Below are 21171 nucleotides of genomic sequence, written 5' to 3'. Positions count from 1 at the left end.
ATTGATACGTATGCATGCGGGGCCTGCCTGTATAATGCTTGCCGTGTACGTGCATCAAAGCCTCGAAACCATGCTTGTCCACGTCCGTCTCTCCAGCTTTCAGCCTCACTCCCAGCTAGCTCGTCAATGGTGACCATGACGAAGACAGATAGGGAAACATATAAAGACAAAAAAGAGCGAAAGGGGGTATACATATATGAATATATCAAGCGTCCCCTTTGCCAGGTGTATGCCCTCCCTCAGGCCCTGATATTGTATCCCTCCTGGGAGAGGAGGCTCCCTCTGCTACGTCAATATCTATATCTCGCTCGACTCGCAACTCGCCACTCCCGTCATGGCCACGAACACATGGAAGAAGGCCAGCAGGGTTCATGACGAGACGGTGGCAGAAGGAAAGCGAACCCCTGGATGCAAGATGCAAAAAAGCCTGAATGCCCCTGAGAAGAAAACCTAGTGACCAACGCAACTCATTTGCAACGTGGTCTGGGTATTGTTGTGTGCCCCGTGTGAAAACCCCTGAGATGACAAATGCGCAAAACAAAAGAAACAAAACAAAACAAGTAAACAGTAGAGCGATCAGAAAATCAAATGCCAGGGAACCATCCGTGTACCGTCCACTCTCTAGTGAAACATGTTCGCTGTGCTGCGCCAAAAAAAAAAAAAAAGGAACAAAAAGCCATAGATCATAAAAATAGGGACATCGCATGCTATCAATATGCAGGTATGTGCTCTCGGCACATGGGTGTCAGGGGAGATGAGAGAGCCGGTTCTGCTCCGCCATCATGAATGATTTCTCTTCTGCAAGACCCCGGGCCTGGACCTCTCCGACTGGACGACAGAGGGAGCAGGCGTCGTCGAGGGCGACGGCACGGCAATGACGGTCGTGACGCTTGTGTCACTGTTGCCACGGTTCTTGGTGAGCTTTCTGGGTTGTCGTTTTGCCGGCGGTGCTGAGTTGAGGTTCTCAACGGAGCCGTTGTCTGAAGACCGGCGGTTGTCGCTCGACGAACGGCTCAGATTCGTCGGCGTCGTCGATGAAATAGTGCTTTCGTTGTTGCTGGGAACCGGGAGACCCTGCGATGACGTGCCATTCGGCACCGGATGGAGTGGGAGGTGTATGGGTTGTGGTGCTAAAGGAGTCGGCGTTGCTGTCTGGGAATTTAGAGGCGGACTGGGGATCACACCATCCTCGCTAACAGGCTACGGCCAAAGGTTAGAACTTCATCAGGTAGTTAGGTCAGAGCATTTGATCCTAGTGCTTACCTGGGCGCCAATGTACGTGTCAAGCTTCTTCTTTAGCACATCCGATTTGACTGGCTTGGCGAGGTAGTCGTTCATGCCGGCCGCTAGACACTTCTCCCGATCTCCCTGAATCGCGGATGCCGTCATCGCAATGACAAGGATGTCCCGGACCGCCTCGATGGGGTCCTGACGAAGGAGTTTAGTAGCTTCGTAGCCATCCAGCACGGGCATCTGAACATCCATGAGGATGACATGGTAGGGCTCGCCATCCTTGGCCTTCTGGCGGAGGGCCTCAACAGCCTTGAGCCCGTTGTCATAGGCGTCGACGACGTTGTAACCTAGACGTTGCACGTACTGGATCGCGATCTTGCGGTTGATGGGGTTGTCTTCCGCAATGCACACTCGCAATTCGCTCTTGGGTATCTTGCTCAGATCGAGAAACGGGTTGGGCGAGACATCTCTATCAAAGGTCATGCCGTCTGCTGGTGGAGGCGACTTGGCTGAGATCTCAGGCAGGAGCTGTTGGGAAGGTTTGGTCTGAGCATCGCCCGCGGACACCTCGGGTCGTGCCTTGTCGAACGTGACGGTAAACCAAGCTCTGGTCCCCACATTCTCCTTGCTGTCCAGGTAGATCCTGCCCTTCATGATCGTCTCGATAAGCGATTTGCAGATGCTCAAGCCCAGACCGCTGCCGCCATACTTCCTGGCAGTGCTTGGATCGGCCTGGCTGAAGGGCTGGAATAGCTTGGCAAGCTGTGCCGGCGGAATACCAATGCCCGTGTCTTCAACCCAGAAGGTCATGGTGGCTTTGTCGTCAGTCTCGGCATCGACTCGTGCGCCAATGGTAATGGATCCTTTCTCGGTGAACTTCAAGCTGTTCCCTATGAGATTCCCGAGAACTTGGTGCAGGCGAACGGGGTCGCCATAGACGAGCATGTCTGTCGGGAGATTGATCTGCTTGATGATCTGTACCACGCCTTGGGAAGTCTTCTCCTGGTTACGGTAGGACACGGCGCGTACTACTTCCTGGACCATCTCCTTCGGGTTGAAGGCGATGACGTAGAGCTTCATCTTGTCGGCTTCCATCCTAGAGAAATCCAGAATGTCGTTGATGACAGTGAGCAGTAAGTCGGCCGAGAGTCGAATGGATTCGGCCATCTCCTGCTGCTCGCTGGTCAAATTGCTGTCCCGCAGGAGCTCCGAGTTGCCAATGACTCCGTTCAGTGGCGTGCGCAGCTCGTGAGACACGTTGGCGAGGAAGATCGATTTGGCCTTGGCTGCCTCCTCCGCCAGTTTCACATTGCGCTTCGCTTCAGCTTCGGCCTCCTCTGCCAGCTGGACGTTTCGCTTCGCCTCTTGCTCGGCTGCCTTGGCCTTGTTCTCGGCCTCTATCGCCTTGTGCAAGGCTCGTTTCTGGAGGGCAACCATGGAGACATTTTCGGCTGACACCTTCTCTACTGCCTTCATGGAGAGCGCGTTGGAGTAGCTGATGCCAATCTGGTTGACGAGAAGCTGGAGTACGGTAACGTTCCTGTCTGTGAATGACCCTGGCAATCCCTCGAGATAGAGCACTCCGAGTAGAGGCTTGGACCCATGGCAAATTGGTATCGCTATGACAGCTTTGCTGAGCGGGTTTCTTTGCAGCCAGCATTCGCTGACGTTTCCAAAACGCTCGTCGTTGATCAGATCGGCAATAAAGACAGCTTCACGGAAGCGGGTGCTGTAGAGAACGACATTCTCTGCGACAAGTGAGGTGCCCGTCAGTGGTATGCCGGGTTTATGGGCCTCCGCTCCTCGCTCCGGATCGCCACTTGCCGCTACACACCACTCTGTATTCCCTTCGTCCTGGACAACAATCGCAGCCAGAGTAGCAGAGCCACCGCAAGTCTGCAGAATGACGTCGCACATGGTCTTCAGGAGTTCCTCGACTTGAAGAACGGAAGAAATGACTTGGGAAGATTGCAAGATTGCATGCAAGTCAATCATGTCGAGAGCCGGAAGCCCAGCGCCCGCTTCTGGTTGCATGGTCCCTCTCCAAGCCCCCAATCGTTCTCCTTTCAAGGCGAGCATGCCAACTTGGGCGGCCTGATCCGTGAGATGGTCTTCCTCTCCATCAACTTCGACGGCTCTGTATTGGCCGGACGGAGCATCTCCGGCAAAGTCGGTCTGCACACCAACCTCTGTAGTTCGGGGGTTGCGGGTTGGGCCGTGTAGCAAAAGGCTATGCTCCCTCTCGATGCGCTCGGCAATGCCTGTAGCGCCCATCTGTCTGTACAGAGCGATCGCATCGCGAAGCGCGGATCTTGCAGAGCGCCTTGCCGAGTGGCGGACGAAAATGCCCGCCATCAGGTAGTTGCCGAGGGCTTCCTCGAATACGAATTCATGCTCGGATGCATGATCGAGAGCCTCCTCATAGTGCCGAATTGCTCTGCCTTGATCTCCTTCGAGTTCGGCAATCTGCGCCTCCAAGAGCCTCGTCCACGCCAGGTAATTGACATCCGTGACTACTGACCAGTCCAGAAACTTCTGCTTCAGCGCCTCCAATTCTTTGATTGTCTCCCTGACTTGGTCCATGTCATCATCAGGTCTAGCACGAGGATCTTGTTCCTTTCGCAAGATGAGCCCAGCAAGTGCCAAGCCGTAAAACAGTGCTGCCAGTTGCGTGTTTCGCGCCGACCAAAGGAGACCCTCGTTCTGACGGCAATTCTTGCCAACCTCGGCGGCGCGCTCGTAAAAGCCGTAGAGGTAGAGCGGTACAATTTCCACGCTGTTGTAGAAGGCAAGGGCGCGCAGCCCGTTATCACTTTTGCCTTGCAACCAGGTTTTATACGACACGGTGTTATGCTGATCATCGCACATCATGTCTGTGGAACTCGTGATGTTTGTCTTCCCCTGAAGTGCTCGACATACCTGCCTCACGGCGATGAGAAGCGTGCCTCCTCTGGCATCCTGATGCCAGTTCGGAACATCTTCACAAGCAAATTGACAGAATGCCTCGAGATCTGCGCAGTTTTCGCTGGCAAAGAACTTGATCTGGGCAGCCAAGCCAGCACCAAGTATTGCCGAGAGGCGGCCCCCGGCAAAAGCTGCGTACTCGATCGAGCCGTCAAGCTGAGCGGCGGTTGTACTAATAGGGTACTGGACGTGTCCGATAAAATTTGCGAATATCATGTAGCCTCTGGCCATCGAAAAGGGGTCTCGGAAGGCGTCAATCAGCTCCATCGCGTAGCCGGCGAGGTCTACCGCGAGCTGCACCATGTTGAAACGTGTAAGAGCTACCAGCGAGAGGTGAAGAAAGCCCATGCCGGTCTGCGGGAAAGCACCATCTGAGAAGTGTAGCTCCAGCATCACCAGAGCCAGACTGTAAAACTCAACGCAATCACACCACCAAGCAGCGCTGATTGCCTCCACCAAGACGGCGCCAACAGACGACACTCTCGCGTCACTAGCTTGAGTAACGTTGAGTATATCTGCGCGGTCCATGGACTTGATCTTGGCCGAGATTTGCTCGAACTTCTTGTCGCACTCCTCGTACGTTGGCTTCTCATGGTAGTCGATCTCGAGCACCTTCAGACAATCCTTGAGACATCTGAGCGCGGTAAGCGAGTTTCCATTCTGTGAGAAGATCCGAGACTGGATGACATATGCGGGCGCTTTATCCATTGGCGTTTTCGCGCGTTTGAAGACCATGTCCAAGGTACTGTTGGTCAGGGGGTGCTGGCCCATGTACAGATAACATTCCGCCGCGCGAAGATAGAGTTGGCGTGTCTCTTCATAGGAGACGTCTTCGCCGTCATCTGCCCAAGGGTCAGGCTGCAATAGTGCCAAGGCATTGCTGTAATATTTGGCGGCAGATGTTCTTGCACCGTTTTCATTGGCCAGTCCGGCGCATTCACAAAGGAGTTTTCGGTACGGTGCCCGCTCCCGGACTTGGTTCTTGATGATATCGATGGATTCACAGATGTGGAAAGCTGCAATCTCCCTCGATTTGACGTCGTCGCAGTAATACTTCATCAATGTTTGAGCGATGATGAAGTGCATGGCCCTCGAATTGCACTGCTTTAGCGCGGAGGCTGCCTGAACATAGCGGTCATGAGCAAACCGGAACCTATCATCGGTCTCGCTTGAGGTGATGACACAGGCCTGGATGGCAGCTTGCAGACCGGATACCGCCTCTTGTTGGGTGTACACTTGGGCACAAGGACCTTCTGAAAAAGGGTGGCCGGCCTCGTCGAAATATTTGAACTCTCCGGTCAGTAGATGGCACACCATCTCGAACGAGAAGGCGTTCCCAAGCAGAGCGGCCCACGCAAGAATTGACCTTGATGCTGGAGGGAGTTCGTTCAACCGGCCAGTGATAAAGTCGGTGTCGAGAATCTCGTAGTTGCTGTCTCCCTTGAACTGCTCGAACACACGATTCACGTCGTAATGCCACTGGCTAGTATGATAGTCGTACCAGATGCATTTCTTTCGATAGCAGGCACTGAGCATCTCTCTCATGAGGAAGGGGTTGCCGGCAGATTTCACTTGTATAACCATAGCCAAACCTGTCACATCTTCTTTCGGTTTGCACAGCGTTGCAGCGACATATTGTACCAACTCGTCGTCGGTCAAGGGCGAGAGTTGTATCTTGGTGATGGTCGGGCCTCGAGCTCTTGGCATTTCTTCGGTTTCCGGAGGATATACCAGGGCTTCCACCTGCTCCGCAGACATCTCCTCGGGGCGATAGGTAATGATGATGACCATTTTGAGTCGCGAGCTGATGACTTGCGTGATCAGCTCCAAAGACTCTGTGTCGGCAAAGTGGAGGTCATCCAAACAGAAGCAGATGAATTTGTGATTCGTGAACATCCTCAAAAGGTCCAAAAAGGTATTCATGAGCCTGCTCGATTTGGTGGATGTACCGCGTCGCAAAAAGTCCTCCGAGCTTGGCGCAGAGAGTTTCTGGCCCCGCGATAATGAGCTGGGCGAGCCGGGGGATGATCCTCGTCGTCTGAGGCCACCTCGCCCACTCTTGGACCATCCTGAGCTTTGAGAGCCCGATGCGGCCCGCGTGACAGAGTGTTCTACGGGTCCCAGAAGGAATTCGGGCAGACCCAGAACCCGATGTAGATTCGGCCATAGAGGTCGTACATATTGTTTCAGAGACTGGTGAAAAGGAGTCTCGGTGTTCCGCTCGCCCCAGACCTGTCTGAAGAGTGAAGATAGGAGCTTCAACAGGGGCCCAAAAGGGGCTCTGCGAGTGGTCTCGAATTTCGCTGTGGCACAGTAGCCCCTGCGTCGGGCCTCAGCGAGGACAGACTGCACCAGACAGCTCTTTCCAAGGCCGGCAGAGCCCTCCACGGTGACAATCTCGCAGTGACCCCTCCGGCGAAACTTGGCCGATCCCAGCTGTTTTGATAAGCTTGCTGACGATTCCATCGCGGCTGAATAGCGCCCCGAATCACTTCCTGTATTTACCGAGTCCGTCAGACTCCTTGTGTCGAACGGCAAAGGTTGGTGTCTCTCCCAGGCTCTTTGCGGCATCCTGAAGCCAGGCGTCCCGGAGTTGCCCGACGACAGCGTGTCAGATGACAGCGTTTGGGAGTCGGCGGGATGGCTTGAGGGGAAGAGGCCACTCCTCCATTTGGGATCAGACGATACAGTCTGAGTGAAAGACCCGCTGCGGCGATTGCCACCTTCGCCAGAGCTCGCACCTTCGCTGGAAACGTCGGCCCCATCCAGAAACTCGTTCGAGTTGGACAGACTTGAGCCATCAGAAAACCGGTTTCCGGCGGGTGGATGGTTCATCGAGTGACTCTTTGCAACCCTCTCTATGACCTGCACCAATTGGTCACGTTCCTTGTCTCGTCCTATCATGATGGCTGGCATCATGAAGAAGGAGGAGACATCTTTCGAAGCAATCTGCCACTCCTTGAGGGCCAGCCAGTCGCCCCCCCCGAGAAACTCCTGCACTCTGACAAGATCGTGCCGGAGGCCGCTGGCGGATTGATACCTCTCTGCCACATTCTTCGAAGTACACTTCTGAATGATCCTCCCAAGAGCATCCGGAACATCGAGCCGGACTGCGGACACGTTGGGAATGCGACGGCCCAAAACGCCCTGCACAATGTCCAACGCCGTATCGCCTTCGAAAACGGGCTGCTGGGTAAGTAAGCTCCAAAAGAGGACGCCCGTGGAGTAAATGTCGGTTCGTGAATCGGGTTCGGCAGGCATTCGGCCAGTCTGCTCTGGACTGATGTAAAGCAACTTGTTCTTGGCCCCAAGCTCCTTGGACAGAACAGACCAACCGGTGCTTGTCAAGCCGTGCTCGAAAGATCGTAGGCCCGACCCAAAGGACACCAACTTGACCTTGCCCGTCTCAACATTGTAGTGGAACGCATCGCCGCGGATCTCGCCATGTGTTAGGCCGAGTCCATGGTGAATCATCTCCAAGCATTGTGTCGCACCGATGGCGAAGTCAAGGAAGTTCTGTAAGCTGATAGGAGGGTCGAGCTCAAAGAATCCTTTCCGATATGCCTCATAGCCTTCAGGGCCCTTCCGCGCATAGTAAAATGCCGGGCCTAGGTCGAGTAACTTCGGCAAAGCATTTGGTCCAGGGTCCTGATAGATAGCAACTACATAAACCCCCCGGTCGCCCTGCTGAGGCGAAAGCTGAACGAGGTCAATCGGCTTGACCAGATGTTCGCCTTCCGGATCTGCAGTGGTACTCAAAGACTTGCTCGTATGGAACGTCCTCTCCTCTCGAAGAACATTGAGCGATACTCGGGCAATAATAGGTTCTTCCGCGAGGGCTGATCCGGCTGCGTCTGCTGCGTTGATAGGCGGTGATACAACTGGGACTTCGCTGTTGGCATCTGGGAGCGCGGATGGATCGGCGGGGGAAGCTCGGCTTGAGGTGAGCTTCGCGATCGAAGAGGGACTGGCCGCACTATTGGCGGAAGGCGACAGGGCTGCGGAAGGTGCCGAAGGCGCAGTGGCGTAAAGGGAGACAAATCTCGTCCCGAACACATGCCTGATGAGTGTAACGAGGTCAGAGACAGAGCCTAGCCTACCATGGCCAGCACGCGCATTGACGGAAAAGACTTACCAGCTGTCATAGCTTGAGTGGAAAAGCGGTCTCGATTCATCCCATGCGAAGCCAGGTATCAGCCGCAGACGTTCGAAGAGGCGTGCCGGCGGATCGATCGACTCGTCAGTCATGACAACCGACCCGTCCATGTTGCCGGCCTGGCCGCGACCACAAATGGCCCGGATCGCTTCAAAAGGTGCAGACGGCTTGGAAGATCCGGTGAGGAGATGCGCTCATTTTCGACTGGCAGCAAGGTGGTGATGAGCCTCTGAAATGTGCCGTGGTGTTCACTCTTGCGGTATTCAGGGAGCGCGTGGTGGTCCAACGGGTTCGGCAGTCGCTCCGCCTTTCTTGAGCCCTTTGAGGGATAAGAGACTGGACTGGCGAGGTTGTCGGAGCACCAAGGGACCCGGCTCGTGGGACGAGAGCGAGACCTCTCGAGGAGCGAGTGATACGTTCGAGGACGTCCAACAACGGGCTGTCCAGACCGTCGACTTGTCGTGATGGTGGTGCGTGGGGTCAGGAGGAATTTGGTCGGCGGTCCGCTGGAGTCACAGCACTGGCTTTGCCTGTGGTGGGCACAGGCACAGGGCGATCGGTGATGGCTGTTGTTGGGATGGTTGGTGGATGACCGGTGGACTTGGGATAGACCATTTCGCGGCCGCACTACGACCAAGCTAACTAGGGAAGTAAGGTAGGTAGGTAGTCTCTACCTACCAAGTAGTACTTGTAAGGTCGCATGGATGCACGCACTACGTAGTTTGGCGGGTGGGTGGACCCAGCTCAGAGACAGAGAGGAGAGATGCTAGCTTGGCTCGCTTGGGTAGTGGCTGTGGAAGGGACCGCACGCGCGCGCTGGAATCAATATGGATGCCCTTGAAAGCTTGAAAGCCACGAGAGAGGCATGGATCCTGCCAAGGCACCCAGAAAGAAGCAAGTACAGTGGACATTTACTCTCAGGCCAGGCATGTCGCTAAGGTAGCTGGACGTATGGATCAGCTCAGCAAGCCAGCCAGATCAGACAGAAAGAATGCCGTCGTGCCACTACCTGTAGTCAAACTCGTTAGCACCCGACTCCTCTCTCCCTGTATGCGTCCCCGAGCAGATCTTAACGCAAATGTCCTCTTCGGGCGCACTCCTCTGGCTAGGATCGCCTCTTGGCGTTTGCTAGTCCGCTCCCGAGGCGGCAATTTGGCCAGCTTGTGGCGAAGACCCTACTCCCTCCAAAGACCCTCTCTCCCTGGGTATGGGATTGACACGAGTCACAGTTGGATTGACTCTTTTTACCTAGCCACTGCACCTTGAGTGTGCTTGTGTACTGGGCAGGTGAGCCAGGTCAGTCCGTTGAAACTCTCACCACCAGCGACTCCCAGAGAGGCGTATGAGATGAGAAGCTTCTCGCTTGCCCCAGCGACCAATTAATTACCTGCCCTTCCTCTAACGGGAAATATGACGACAGTGGCAGGTTTGAACAGGGGGCCGCGGTCCGCCCGTCTCCTGCATAATGCTACCTCCCTTCCTTGTCTACGGCCAATCCCGTAGCAGCGTCCATTCTACAAGTAAAACCAGACAAATGAAGACATGTTTCCCATGCCATGGCGAATTTTGCAAGCTTATGTAATAGCCATCAGGCCATGGATGGATGGGTGGTCTCAATTTGGTCGAGGGGTAAAGACGATGGCAAATATGATCGAAGTGTGCCCAAATGCCATAATGGAGAAAGATCTGCAGTTTGCTCAGCAGACTACTTGTACTGTAGCATTCAGGCATTCAGTGCTTGAAGAACTGGAAAAACTCATCCAGTCAAACCGACCAGCTGGTCCATCAGAATGCAGTACATTAACTACTTTCGAACGCATCCCGCGCGATGCCCAAGTTTGAAGTCAAGTTACAAACACTTTTCGCTCTATTTCTATATGTAGCCCAAGGCAGAACGAACAGGTCTATGTTCAAGGCAAAATTTAAGTGCTGCGAAACAGATCAGCAAATCCTGTAAATCAGGCGACCCCTTTCGGAAAAGCGCTGTCGCACTGTATCGGTACCAGCCAGCTCTCGATATGTTCGCTAACCCATCAACATCAATTCCCGCTCAACCATGTATGTCCGGTTCAAATCATTCATTAGTCTAGCACTGTAGTGCGTTCGTCTGCATGGCATGTCACGCCTCGAATATGACGTGTTCATTTCACCTGCTTAGAGGACTTGCGGGAATGGCCGCCAGTGGCAGAGACGTTTGAGGCAGCTCGCTCCCGCGTCGGAAGCTCCTGAGTACCGTTAGTGCCATTAGATTTGGCCTCGGAAGCTGCGCCAAAGGCGAATGTCTGTGCCAGTCGGCGCTCGTTGTTCTGCCGCGTGTTGACAAAGTCCGGATAGTTGAGTGTCAACTCGACCGAGCCGGTGACAATGTGGTCTGCGGCCTCGACGCCGAGCATAAACGAGTGATCCTGGTTACCAACCTATATGAAAAGTTAGAAACAGACGTCCTGACATTCGCAGTCCCCTTGCTCAGCCCTTGCTTACCTCGTATCTCCAGCTGCCGAAGCGGCCACGGGAGTAGATGTCCATATCCTGAAGCTTAGGAAGGAGCTCCTTGAGGACACCCTCTCTCTCCAAGCTAGGAGTAGGGTAGCCGTGGTCAAACTTGCGGTGGTAGGTGGACACGATCTCGTCCTCGGGCTTGACCATCTCCGTGTTGATGAGGCCCTGGATACAGTCCTTAAGAAGGTTCTCTTCGTCAACGGGCTTCATGGAGGACTGAGAAACCTCCAGCATGATAGACCAATAAGGTCCCTCCTTGGCGTCGCTGGAGCTCGGCTTGCTACCATTGGCAAGGGCAATGGTCGGCAACTTGACATCGGCCTGAGGCTGGTTGAATTCCGAGTAGTTGGAGAAAATAGTGGCTCGGTAGAAGGGGCAGTTGTCCTCGGGGAAGTAGAGCTTTTTGTGAGACATTAGTTCGTTGCACAGCACCAATAATAACGAGCGGCTCAACTCACCCAGCACTTGTCGCCGATGCGCTCGGGACGCGCGCCGCGGATGCCAACACCGATAACGTGCGTCGAAGAGTAGAAAAGACCCTTGGACAGCTTGACAAGCTCCTGATTTCCCATGGCCTCGACCAGGTGGTCCACCGCCATGGTGTTGATCAGTTTGCCATAGCCGATCGTCTTGCCACTCTTCAAGGTCACGACCTTCTTGTCAGCCTCGACCTTGACAACCTCATTGTCCTTGCCGAACATCTTCTTCCCCTTGGGAAGAGTCTCGGCAACAGCAATCCAGATACCACCGGTGCCATCGCGCGTGGGGAAGCGGAAGGTCGCATTGGGGCCCCAGTTTCCAGCAACCTTGTTCAGGATGACGTTCTTGGTCACGGTCTTCAGATCCGGAGCAGCGACGCGCTCACCAAGCCACTGGCATTGCATCTAGGCGCGCTTTAGGTCAGCCCGCCGTCTGCTTGCTCTGCGATTCCGTCCGGGAAGGCTCACCTTGGTGGTGGGAACGGCCCAAACCTTGTAGTTGTAGGGCCTCATGAACATGTCGGCCAGCCCCACGCCCTGCATGCGCAGAATCCATTCATCAAAGTTCTGAGGCTTGGTGTTGGCAACACGGCATTCCATGGCAGCGTCGATGAGTCCATCCATAGCCTTGACCTGGTCCTCTTTGGGCAAGATGGACACGTTGTTCTGGAAGGGGTAGGGCACCCAGACACCCTTATAGCGGACGTAAGAGATACGCTGGTGCGTGGACCAGTCGTCCTCCCGGGGCAGAGCCTCGTTGATGCAGTCATCGAAGTACTTGTAGTGGGAGAAGATAACGTGGCCGCCAACATCATAGAGCTGGTCATGGCAAGATTAGCTATGCGCGCAGCTCAAGAGGCAGCGGGAGTCTCGTACGAAGCCCTCAGGGGTGACGTCGGTCGAAGCAAGACCTCCGGCCTTCTCGTTTGAGTCCAGGATCAGCCATGACGGGCCGTTCTATCGCTACTGTCAGTATCGTGAGAGCTCCAGCATCAAGGCTCGGGCGGTGAGACGAACAAGCTGGTTCAGACGCTTGGCAGCTCCAAGTCCTGTCGGACCGGCGCCAATGACGAGCACGTCAACGTTGCTGGATCATCTGGTCAGTCTCTAGTTGTGCCGTGTAGCCGCTGCACGCCCTCGACAAGGGCAGCGCATTCAATTGGGGCCAGACATACATATCGGCACCCATTGTGGGGATATTGAGGGTTGAAGATTTGGCGGGGTATCTCTTATCGAGCAGGGTCTCGGCGAGCTTTGTACAAGTGCAATGCCTCGTGAAACGCAGGGGGGAACTTGCGAGGCAGGAAGGAGGTGATAAAGGGGGAGAGAGAATTGGCAAGCAAATGACGACTTTGTAAGTGTGAATCGCAGGCCAGGCGATGTAATTATGGTTGCCGTGGCAGATGTTTGCCTCGAGGGGGACCAAAGACTGGTTGTGTCTGGTCTGGCCTGGGCCCTGATCTGCTCCGAAAAGGAGATTCAAGATGGAGGGGCTAAAATTATTCAGGACAGGGGGGTGATGATGTGGGTGGTGGGCGATCTGGAGCGATTGTCTCTCGCTTGGCCACTCCCGCCCTGTTCTGTTGCCATCCCTTTCACTCTCTCTTTTTTTTTTTTCCCTGCTTCCTTCTAAAGAACCTGCAAAGGCTGCTGGAAAGTGTTGTGGGAGTGCCCCTGGGCGGAGCTTAGCGTGCTTTTCGCCTGCCGAGCAGCTTTGGCTCTGCGCGCCAAACAGTGGATCCGGACCCACCTGCCACACATCACAGAGCCCAGGAACTGTTGGACAAGCGCTGGGGCCCTGATTAGTTGGCCCCTCCTGCAACGGCTATTCGTCCAGGAGGAGACATGGCTCGGTGAGTTGGACGACCGTGGTTCATGGCCCATGTCAACTTGGTTTAATCGTGGCATCTTGTAGGTTTTCTGTATGCCAAAGCAGGGAGATCGCAATCGAGACCTTCACAGGGCTGCTGCGCCGGAGGAGTAGAATGATCCCCGGTGCGAGAAAGCTGATGACCAGGCATGGGATGGCATGGCTGGTATGATTTGCAGTTTGGTGCAGTGGTGGCTACGGTCACTACACCGCCAAAGATACTGGCGGTCAAGATCAAGGCAAGATGTGATTTGATCGACAAAGAAAGATACCCTGCCAACCTGGCTTTGCGAGCATGTACTTGTGATCAACCTCACTCGGCCGGTAGGAACATCACAGTTTGCATGTTCTGACCTTGAGCCATTACTTATCTACCTCCCTGCAATGGCTGTGCAATGCACAACCTGCCGTTGATACTGGTACATGTGAATGAAAGAAACATACAAGTAGTGAGGTGCAAATGTGGCATCTTGAGAGATCGCTTGGCATCGGCTAACATGCAAGACCCTGTTCAGTGTAATCTTATGAAATGAGGTTAATACCCAGTGATACCCTTTCTATGCAAACATGCACAGCAAACCAGATTCGCTTCACCGATAGAAGACTGTGAGGGCGGCTGAAAAATTCGACTTGCCGGATCTACAACTCCAAATGGCGCCGCTGGCTCCCCGACGATCTGCCGGTGTTGTTGCACTCATCCCACCTAATGTACTTTGAAGATAACAAAATCTAACCAATAACTACTGAGAGCGGAACATTTTTTATGTATGCACATACGTCCGTGGTGCGTGGGTTTGTCCCTCAGCTTCGAAGAGTATCCCTTCGGCCCTCCTGTGGGCACTTCCGACAGTCTGAGCCTCAAGATCAGCACAAGAGAAATACCGATGGTCATTAGAAAACCTTCCCCTACTTGTAGATATTCTTGACGTACCAGAAGAATTTCTGAATTGGGGCCTGGGGAGTCTTGCTGAAACTTAGCGCAAGCCCACAGAGTGGAAACACGGTGGAAACAGGTTGATAGTTGGCACCAGTCAGCCAGTGTACTCGCAAACTCGGTATGTACGCAAGAAGAAAGAAGACTTCTCCATACCATCCACCACTGTCCTGTTACCTACAAGGGCCTCAGTCTCTGCCCTCCTGTTTGCCCTCTTGTGCTGCTCCAATTTCTCCATATTGCGTAATGAGTGCTGCTGTGGTGGAGATAAAAAGTGGCTTTGTAGATCTCCTTAGTCCAGGCTTGCGTAAACACACGGACAATATCGTCGCAGATCTGCTATTGCTCCAGTGCATACCTGGAGAGCGATTCTTGAAACAGTCATCGAGTCCCGCCATGGAAGCTTGTGCTGCCCATGCTCCCATGGTATCCAATGTGATGAATATGAAACCCGCTCCAGGTCCAGCCATGTAAGTCATCACGTGTGCAAGGGATACAAAACAACAAGTAGGATCCCAACCTCAGCCAAGGGTTGTCAGTTAATCCTTGAATGATTCCATTGCTTGCTTGAATTCTGAGGCAAGATATCTGACTCTGCTACCAGCTCAATACCAACACACACTAGAAACTCTCTTGCAGAATCACTGGTCCGGATCGCAGTGTCTCACCTGGAGTCGTGCATGGGGCAGAAGCTTGGCAGATCCCGTTTCACGCTTGCTGGGCGGGAAAAGCAAATATCAACGGGTCTTGCAGATCTGGCAGTGGCTTTGGCACTTCGTCTCATTGTCAAGAGCCTCACATTACGCATCCTTTGGTGTCACCCGCTTTTATTTATTGAAGACTGGAGCCTTGATCTTCAGGAGGGATATTGCTGATTGACGATCACCAACTCCAAATGACATGGCCCGTAGACAGCAGCAGAAAAGTGAAGAGTAGTTGGCTTCAGGTAATTGAAAGACAGCCAGTCGATATGGCCAGGTTCTCTAGTACACCTCATGGATACTTGCCTACCCGTGTTGGCTTTGCAGCTCATGATTTGGCCCTTCCAAAGCCCTGCATGGTCAGTACTACTTAGGTAGGGCAAAGTTAATCTCTGCAATCGGCCGGCGGCCGGGTACCTGTCAATCACCCGGACTCAGCCTCCTTTTTCGGGGTTTTTGCCCTTCTTTGCCCCTGAATTCTGAATCGCAGAGAAAGGGAGCAATGAAAAATGCGGGTAATTACTGGGCTTCTTTTTGGAGAACGTCATGTAAGTAAAGTAACCTTAAAGTATCCAATACAATACGACCCACTTGGCGCAGCAATTGCCCCTGGTGTCCCGAGGGAGTTAGCACTAATCACAGCACTGCAACTGGCCGCTCCTTAGTCCCAGCCTCAGGTACCAGGCTACAAGTTGATCGATCAAGCACTGACGACGGCTCAACCCCACCGAATTCCACTTTGCACGCCATGCGGAACACACAAAGCTTGGAACTGTTGGACTGGAGCCAGGTGTGCCACTGGATGGATAGCGTGCGAGCGTGCCCATCCCATGCCACCCTCGCTCTCAATTTCCCAGGCCCAAATGCCTTTTTGGCTGGCCTCCCCACCGAGTAACCCCCGATCTGTCCAGAACATTGGCCAAGCCAGATACCATATCTCGCCTACCCCTGGTCCTGCTCCTGCTTCTTTTTTTCTTCATTGCCATACCAGTCTCGACTCCCGCCTCTCGACTCTCGTTCAATCCGTCTCTCCTTCATCCTAGGATCGTAAAACATTTCCGTCGTCGACAGTTCAGTTTTTGGTAGCAGCCAGACCTCCCCGCCACTGGTAATAGCCTGAGTATTAGTCGCACCCGACTAGCGTCGTCTGTGTTGCCTGCTACCTATTACTGAAGTCCCCGCTGCTGGTCTCAGACAAATCAGGTTTGGCCTCTTGTCTAAAAAGAGGACCAACTTTACTTCTAATCTTTTTTAATCTTCTGTCGCTCATTTCGTTGCGTCTCTGCCGCACATTTCATCCCTTCTCCTCTCAGACTTGTCGCTTCGTCTTGTCTCGTCCAAGGCCGACCACGGAGACGAGTAGCCAACAAACGCCAGCCTCTGCTTGTGCCGCAGGAAGAGCAGACAATTTCCTTCACAATGGGTGTCGACGAGAAGAGCCGCACCTCGGGCGAGTCGCCCCGCGCCACAAGCCCTGTCCTCCCTACAGTCAACCCGGCTGCTGAGAAGCCGCAACCGCCCAAAGACTCTCTTCACCCGGCTTTCTATGTTGCGTGAGTCTCGAAGTGCTGTGCGCAATCCCTACTGTTTCTCTAGCTGACCAAGTTCGCGTTGCTAGCACCTGGATCGGTCTGAGCTCCTCGGTCATTCTGTTCAACAAATGGATCCTCGACACTCTAAACTTCCGTAAGTCGGCCGGCTCGCGAATTGAAGCCTCGGGTGGTCGCTAATCTCGCCCGATAGGTTACCCGGTCCTCCTGACGACATGGCACTTGGCTTTCGCGACCCTCATGACACAGTTGCTTGCCCGATACTCGACGCTTCTTGATGGCCGCAAGACCGTCAAGATGAGCGGCCGGGTCTACCTGCGCGCCATCGTCCCCATCGGCGTCTTCTTCAGCTTGAGTCTGATCTGCGGCAACTTGACCTATCTATATCTGAGTGTTGCCTTTATCCAGATGCTCAAGGTCAGTGTTTAGAGGGATAGGATTGTGCTGGTGAAATGGAGGCTAATACTTGTTCCCAGGCCACCACTCCTGTTGCAGTGCTCATTTCCAGCTGGTGCTTGGGTCTGTCCCAGCCCAGCCTCAAGGTGTTCCTGAACGTCTCGGCTATTGTGGTCGGTGTTATCCTCGCCTCTATTGGAGAGATCAAGTTTGTCATGATTGGCTTCCTCTTCCAGATGGCTGGAATCGTCTTCGAGGCTTTGCGCCTTACCATGGTTCAGCGCCTGCTCAGCTCTGCCGAGTACAAAATGGACCCCCTGGTCTCGCTCTACTACTTCGCACCGGTTTGCGCTGCTATGAACTTCGTGGTCGCGCTCTTCTGGGAGGTTCCCAAGATCCAGATGGTTGAGGTCTACAACGTCGGTCTCTTCACATTCTTCCTCAACGGCCTCTGCGCCTTCCTGCTGAACGTCTCGGTCGTCTTCCTGGTAAGTTCTTACTCCTGACAAAATCCTGCCAGTGTAGCATGTCTGACAGCAGGGTATACAGATTGGCAAGGGATCCGCTCTGGTCATGACCCTGTGCGGTGTGCTCAAGGACGTCATGCTAGTTGTTGCTTCCATGATTATCTGGGGCACCCCTGTCTCCGGTCTTCAGTTCTTCGGTTACAGCATCGCTCTGTGCGGCATGGTCTACTACAAGCTTGGCTTCGATGCCATCAAGGGCTATGCTGGAGAGGGCCAGCGACAGTGGGCCGAGTTCGGTGCCCGCCGCCCCGTCATGCGTAAGGTCATTGTCATTGCCGGTGCGGTTGTCTTCATATTTGTCCTCCTCGGTGGCTTGGCTCCTACCTATGCACCGGAGTACGACCCGACAAAGTATATCAGCGATGCCTCGAGCAAGCTTGGTATCACCGGTGGCGCTTAAGAGGATTGTATGGTTTTGCAGCGCGAAATTCTTTACGACAACAAGACCTCGAGAGACGAGCTTGAGAACACAAACCAAGACATTTATCTGTCACACACATCCGGCCTTGTGTGCCCGCTTCGGGACTCGTCCTGCTCGGTCATCGCAGCCTCGAGGTCATAGACTTGTTGGGCCGCTTTTTTTGTGGCGGATCAAAAGTACATATTCAGGAGTATTTGTCCCTTGACGAGGGCTGTCCTTGTAGACGCCCCGTCCAGTAATCAATTGGTGCGGCCTCGTCTCTTTCTGCAGAGACTTTTATTATTTCTTCTCCCTTTTCTCTCTCTTTTGTTCTGCAAGCGGGCCAAGGTACGGAGAGGAGGAACGACCTTTAAATAAGGCGTGTATACTCATAGAGCAGGCGCAGCACACGGTGATTGGGTTTTGCATGGGATAGCATCACGAGGTTAGCTTGATGCACTATTAGAAGGCGCAGCTCTATCACGATATAGATAATTGACTTGAGGTAAAAGGCATTGGAAATGGCTCTTTGAGGCGTTCATCCCATTCTTGACGTAGGTTGGACCATCATGTTTACCGAGAGCAGCGGGAATGCTGTGCAGACGTGGACGACTGCAAGATCGAGCGGCAAAATTGGTACCCATAGTCTGGAGGATGGAGCAGTCCGGCGTGACGATGCAGGATTCACCAAATCAAACGAGATCATTGAAGCCCAGAAAAGACAGTTTGGAATCATTTGGCATTGGTTTTTACTCCATCTTCTGCCCAAGCGTCGCGCATGCCGTAGCACGACCCGAGGGCTCACGTCTCCCCGTTCTAGGGGCAACTTGTCAACCAGGTAATCCCTCGTTACGCAAGCTCACGACCGCATCTCGGTAGAACGCCATGTGAGAAACTTCGAAATTTGCCTTGAATTTAGCTCATGAATGCCGATTTTATGACCGAATGATGCTGTATACATCCCGAAACCATTCGCCCCGCCCAATCCATGAAGAAGAAGCCGCTTAGAATTCTGTGGCGAGACATTTGTTAGTAAAGCTGCACCTTCGCGGATTGCTTCGCAACCAAGGCACAGCAGATCATATCCATCCTCTGGTGCCCTGGCGCAGAACGGGGTTCCAACGTACTCAGGGGGGTGAAGAACCACCGGTTCTTGCCGCTCGTGTAGCGGTCCTCCAGGGTCTTCTTGACGGTCTTCTTGGCCTCCTCCCGCTGAGAGGGCTCCTTGAAGGTGTCTGCGGAGACGACGCCCTTGAGGCCCTCGAGCTCAAGAGTGTAGCGGGTGGGCATCAGGTGGTTGTAGTTGACGACCTTGATGAAGGGCTTGACCTTGGAGCGCTTCTCTTGCCGGGTCTTGGACATGCGGCGGGTGATCTTCGACGGGTAGCGCTCGATACCGGCGACCAGGGCGTGGCCGTAGGGGTGTGACTTGTTGCCGCTGTCGACGGGCTGGATGATCACGACCTATGGTTGGGGAAAGACTCGTTAGTACTTCTGATCACCATCTCGTAGTGCTTCTCGACCAGACTTCAATCCTCTCCCACGAGAACAGAAACGCCAGCGAGACCCCCGGAAAAGTGTGAGAATAATTGCGTCGCGCTTTCTCCCATTGCCATGTCCCTCCTCTTTTGCAGTCTCTGCCCTGGTCGTCTCCCATCCCATCACCACTCCTTCAAGTCGAAACGCTGGTCGGCAAGCTTCAAATCGCTGAGAGGTGATCTCACCTTCTTTCCGGCATATCGGCCGTGGGTAATGATGGCGACTCTGCCGACCTTGAGGAACTTCATTTTGTCCTACGTTTCTGGGGGATTGGCGACTCGTTCGGGGTGGTTGAAGGTGTCGTCGGGGTCGGTCTCGAAATGTACTACTTTTTTTTTCTCGAAATTGAAAAGCTGTGTGGGCAGGGCAAAAAGGGCAGTGGGTCTCTTGTTTGGCGGGTGTCATGTGACTAGGGAAGAGCGATTGGAAAGAGAGAGTGCTGACTGATTTGTCCATATTTGTGGGACCCATTTCCTCCATCTCTGCTTACCTAAGGCGCCGTCTGAACTAAGAGAGACGAGAGACACCAGAGCCGAGGGCCCAGCTCGTGAAATAAACCGGGCCTGAGCTCTCCTCCAAGTTCCGGAATATCGTGAGTTAGATAGCTCACTCCAATCAGTTTCTGTCCCAATCCGTGACCAGCACCATATTGCGCCAAAATCACATCTCGAACACGATGGCTGCACCCAGCTATATTATTTCAAGGGCGGTGGACCCGGTCTTCGCCATTTTCATTGGAGTCGCGGCTGCTGCAACCCGTATCAACCGCGAGGAGAAAGAGAAGGGAAGGACGACTTCAGAGACTCTCGCGGCTGCGAAACGGTAAGCCTCCTTGTTCTCCCCCGTTTCTTCCCTGGCTTCATTGCTAATGCCTTGACTCAGCCGTATACTGGGTCTTTCCGGCAAGACAGCTGTATAAGATGGGCATTTTAGTCGCGAATAGCAGCCCAGGTCACATCAATAGTCACGAAAACTTCGGCACGAATAGATCAATGAACAAAGGTCTTTATTCGACAGCAAGCCAATCAACTGTTCTGGTTCTCTGGTTATGACTGGACTGAGCCATACTCCTTCCTCATCATCTCCTGGACCATCTGTCCGCACAGTTTCGCCGTCGGGTTCGTGCTGACGGCAAGACTCTTGGCAATCTCATTTCCAAACCTTCCGCCCGATGCAAAATCCCGAGACGCAGCTTCTTCGAATTGGAGCGACGTCCATTTGGCCTCCCGTCTTTGCGCCTCGACTTGGGACGACGACGAGGCGATGTACTTGGAGGTCGAATGATAGATGGCTGCCCTCTGGGTATATGCGAGGGATAGTGTGTTCTTGGCTGTTGGAGACATTGGAGCGAACGGACTTCTCGGCGAGAGCAACTGGATTGCCTTGTCCAAGTCTCCGAGCGCTGTCTCCGCGGCATCAGTTCTCTCTTTCGAGCTCGCCTCCACGACAAGTGCCTGCGGCAGCGCTGGTGCGTTGCTCACTAGCATGTTGTCTCCGTACAATCGCCTGATGGCTTGCGCCCGGTTGTTGCGCGCGCTGGCATAGTTTGGGTGTTCTGCAATGAGTTCGCCGAGCCTGGAGATGCACGCCTTGTACGGTTCGATGTAGTCAGAAGTCTGGGGAGTCTGGATCTTTGCGAGTTCTGTCTCCAACTCCTTCATAGAAAGAATGACCTCGCGCTCCTTCTGCGATACACGTTCGTACAGACTTTGATCCGTGATGTGCGGATCCTTCGGGAGCGACGAGTCTGCGATAACACCGAGCGCTGGGTTCGCCTCCGGATCCTTCATCTTCTCGAGGACATTGATGTCCCGCATGCTCAATGAACTAGGCGCCATTTTGAAGTGTCTGGCTTTGATTGCGGAGAGAACCGGTGTTGGGGAAGTATACAGAGATACGATTTCGCCAAGTTGGACCTGCTCT

General features: G+C 53.9%; 6 protein-coding genes across 6 annotated transcripts; 2 read left to right on the top strand and 4 right to left on the bottom strand.

The window, feature by feature from the left end:
• Positions 1 to 780: 780 nt before the first annotated feature.
• On the bottom strand, positions 781 to 8463 carry E0L32_010452 (uncharacterized protein; the record flags this gene model as incomplete). Its single annotated transcript, XM_031133071.1, has 3 exons — positions 781 to 1200; positions 1264 to 8293; positions 8333 to 8463. 3 exons carry the CDS (start codon positions 8461 to 8463, stop codon positions 781 to 783), a joined length of 7581 nt encoding a protein of 2526 aa, XP_030989588.1.
• A 2031-nt stretch (positions 8464 to 10494) lies between these two features.
• E0L32_010451 (uncharacterized protein) lies at positions 10495 to 12520 on the bottom strand (the record flags this gene model as incomplete). Its single annotated transcript, XM_031133070.1, has 7 exons — positions 10495 to 10770; positions 10835 to 11251; positions 11311 to 11736; positions 11800 to 12150; positions 12208 to 12288; positions 12349 to 12418; positions 12507 to 12520. The coding sequence occupies 7 exons, from the start codon at positions 12518 to 12520 to the stop codon at positions 10495 to 10497; spliced, it is 1635 nt and encodes a 544-aa protein (XP_030989587.1).
• A 3735-nt stretch (positions 12521 to 16255) lies between these two features.
• E0L32_010450 (uncharacterized protein) lies at positions 16256 to 17709 on the top strand (the record flags this gene model as incomplete). The annotated part of the gene is made up of 5 exons (XM_031133069.1): positions 16256 to 16389; positions 16455 to 16522; positions 16580 to 16803; positions 16863 to 17270; positions 17332 to 17709. The coding sequence occupies 5 exons, from the start codon at positions 16256 to 16258 to the stop codon at positions 17707 to 17709; spliced, it is 1212 nt and encodes a 403-aa protein (XP_030989586.1).
• A 1029-nt stretch (positions 17710 to 18738) lies between these two features.
• E0L32_010449 (uncharacterized protein) lies at positions 18739 to 19496 on the bottom strand (the record flags this gene model as incomplete). Its single annotated transcript, XM_031133068.1, has 2 exons — positions 18739 to 19173; positions 19434 to 19496. 2 exons carry the CDS (start codon positions 19494 to 19496, stop codon positions 18739 to 18741), a joined length of 498 nt encoding a protein of 165 aa, XP_030989585.1.
• Positions 19497 to 19924: 428 nt separating this feature from the next.
• On the top strand, positions 19925 to 20167 carry E0L32_010448 (uncharacterized protein; the record flags this gene model as incomplete). Its single annotated transcript, XM_031133067.1, has 2 exons — positions 19925 to 20070; positions 20131 to 20167. The coding sequence occupies 2 exons, from the start codon at positions 19925 to 19927 to the stop codon at positions 20165 to 20167; spliced, it is 183 nt and encodes a 60-aa protein (XP_030989584.1).
• Positions 20168 to 20294: 127 nt separating this feature from the next.
• E0L32_010447 (uncharacterized protein) lies at positions 20295 to 21086 on the bottom strand (the record flags this gene model as incomplete). Its single annotated transcript, XM_031133066.1, has 1 exon — positions 20295 to 21086. The coding sequence occupies one exon, from the start codon at positions 21084 to 21086 to the stop codon at positions 20295 to 20297; it is 792 nt and encodes a 263-aa protein (XP_030989583.1).
• Between the last annotated feature and the right edge of the window lie 85 nt (positions 21087 to 21171).

The sequence above is a fragment of the Thyridium curvatum genome, assembly GCF_004353045.1.
Source record: "Thyridium curvatum strain D216 chromosome Unknown NODE_84_length_182893_cov_82.147506, whole genome shotgun sequence".
Taxonomy (NCBI): Eukaryota; Fungi; Ascomycota; class Sordariomycetes; order Thyridiales; family Thyridiaceae; genus Thyridium; species Thyridium curvatum.
This window is presented reverse-complemented; position numbering and strand designations above follow the sequence as displayed.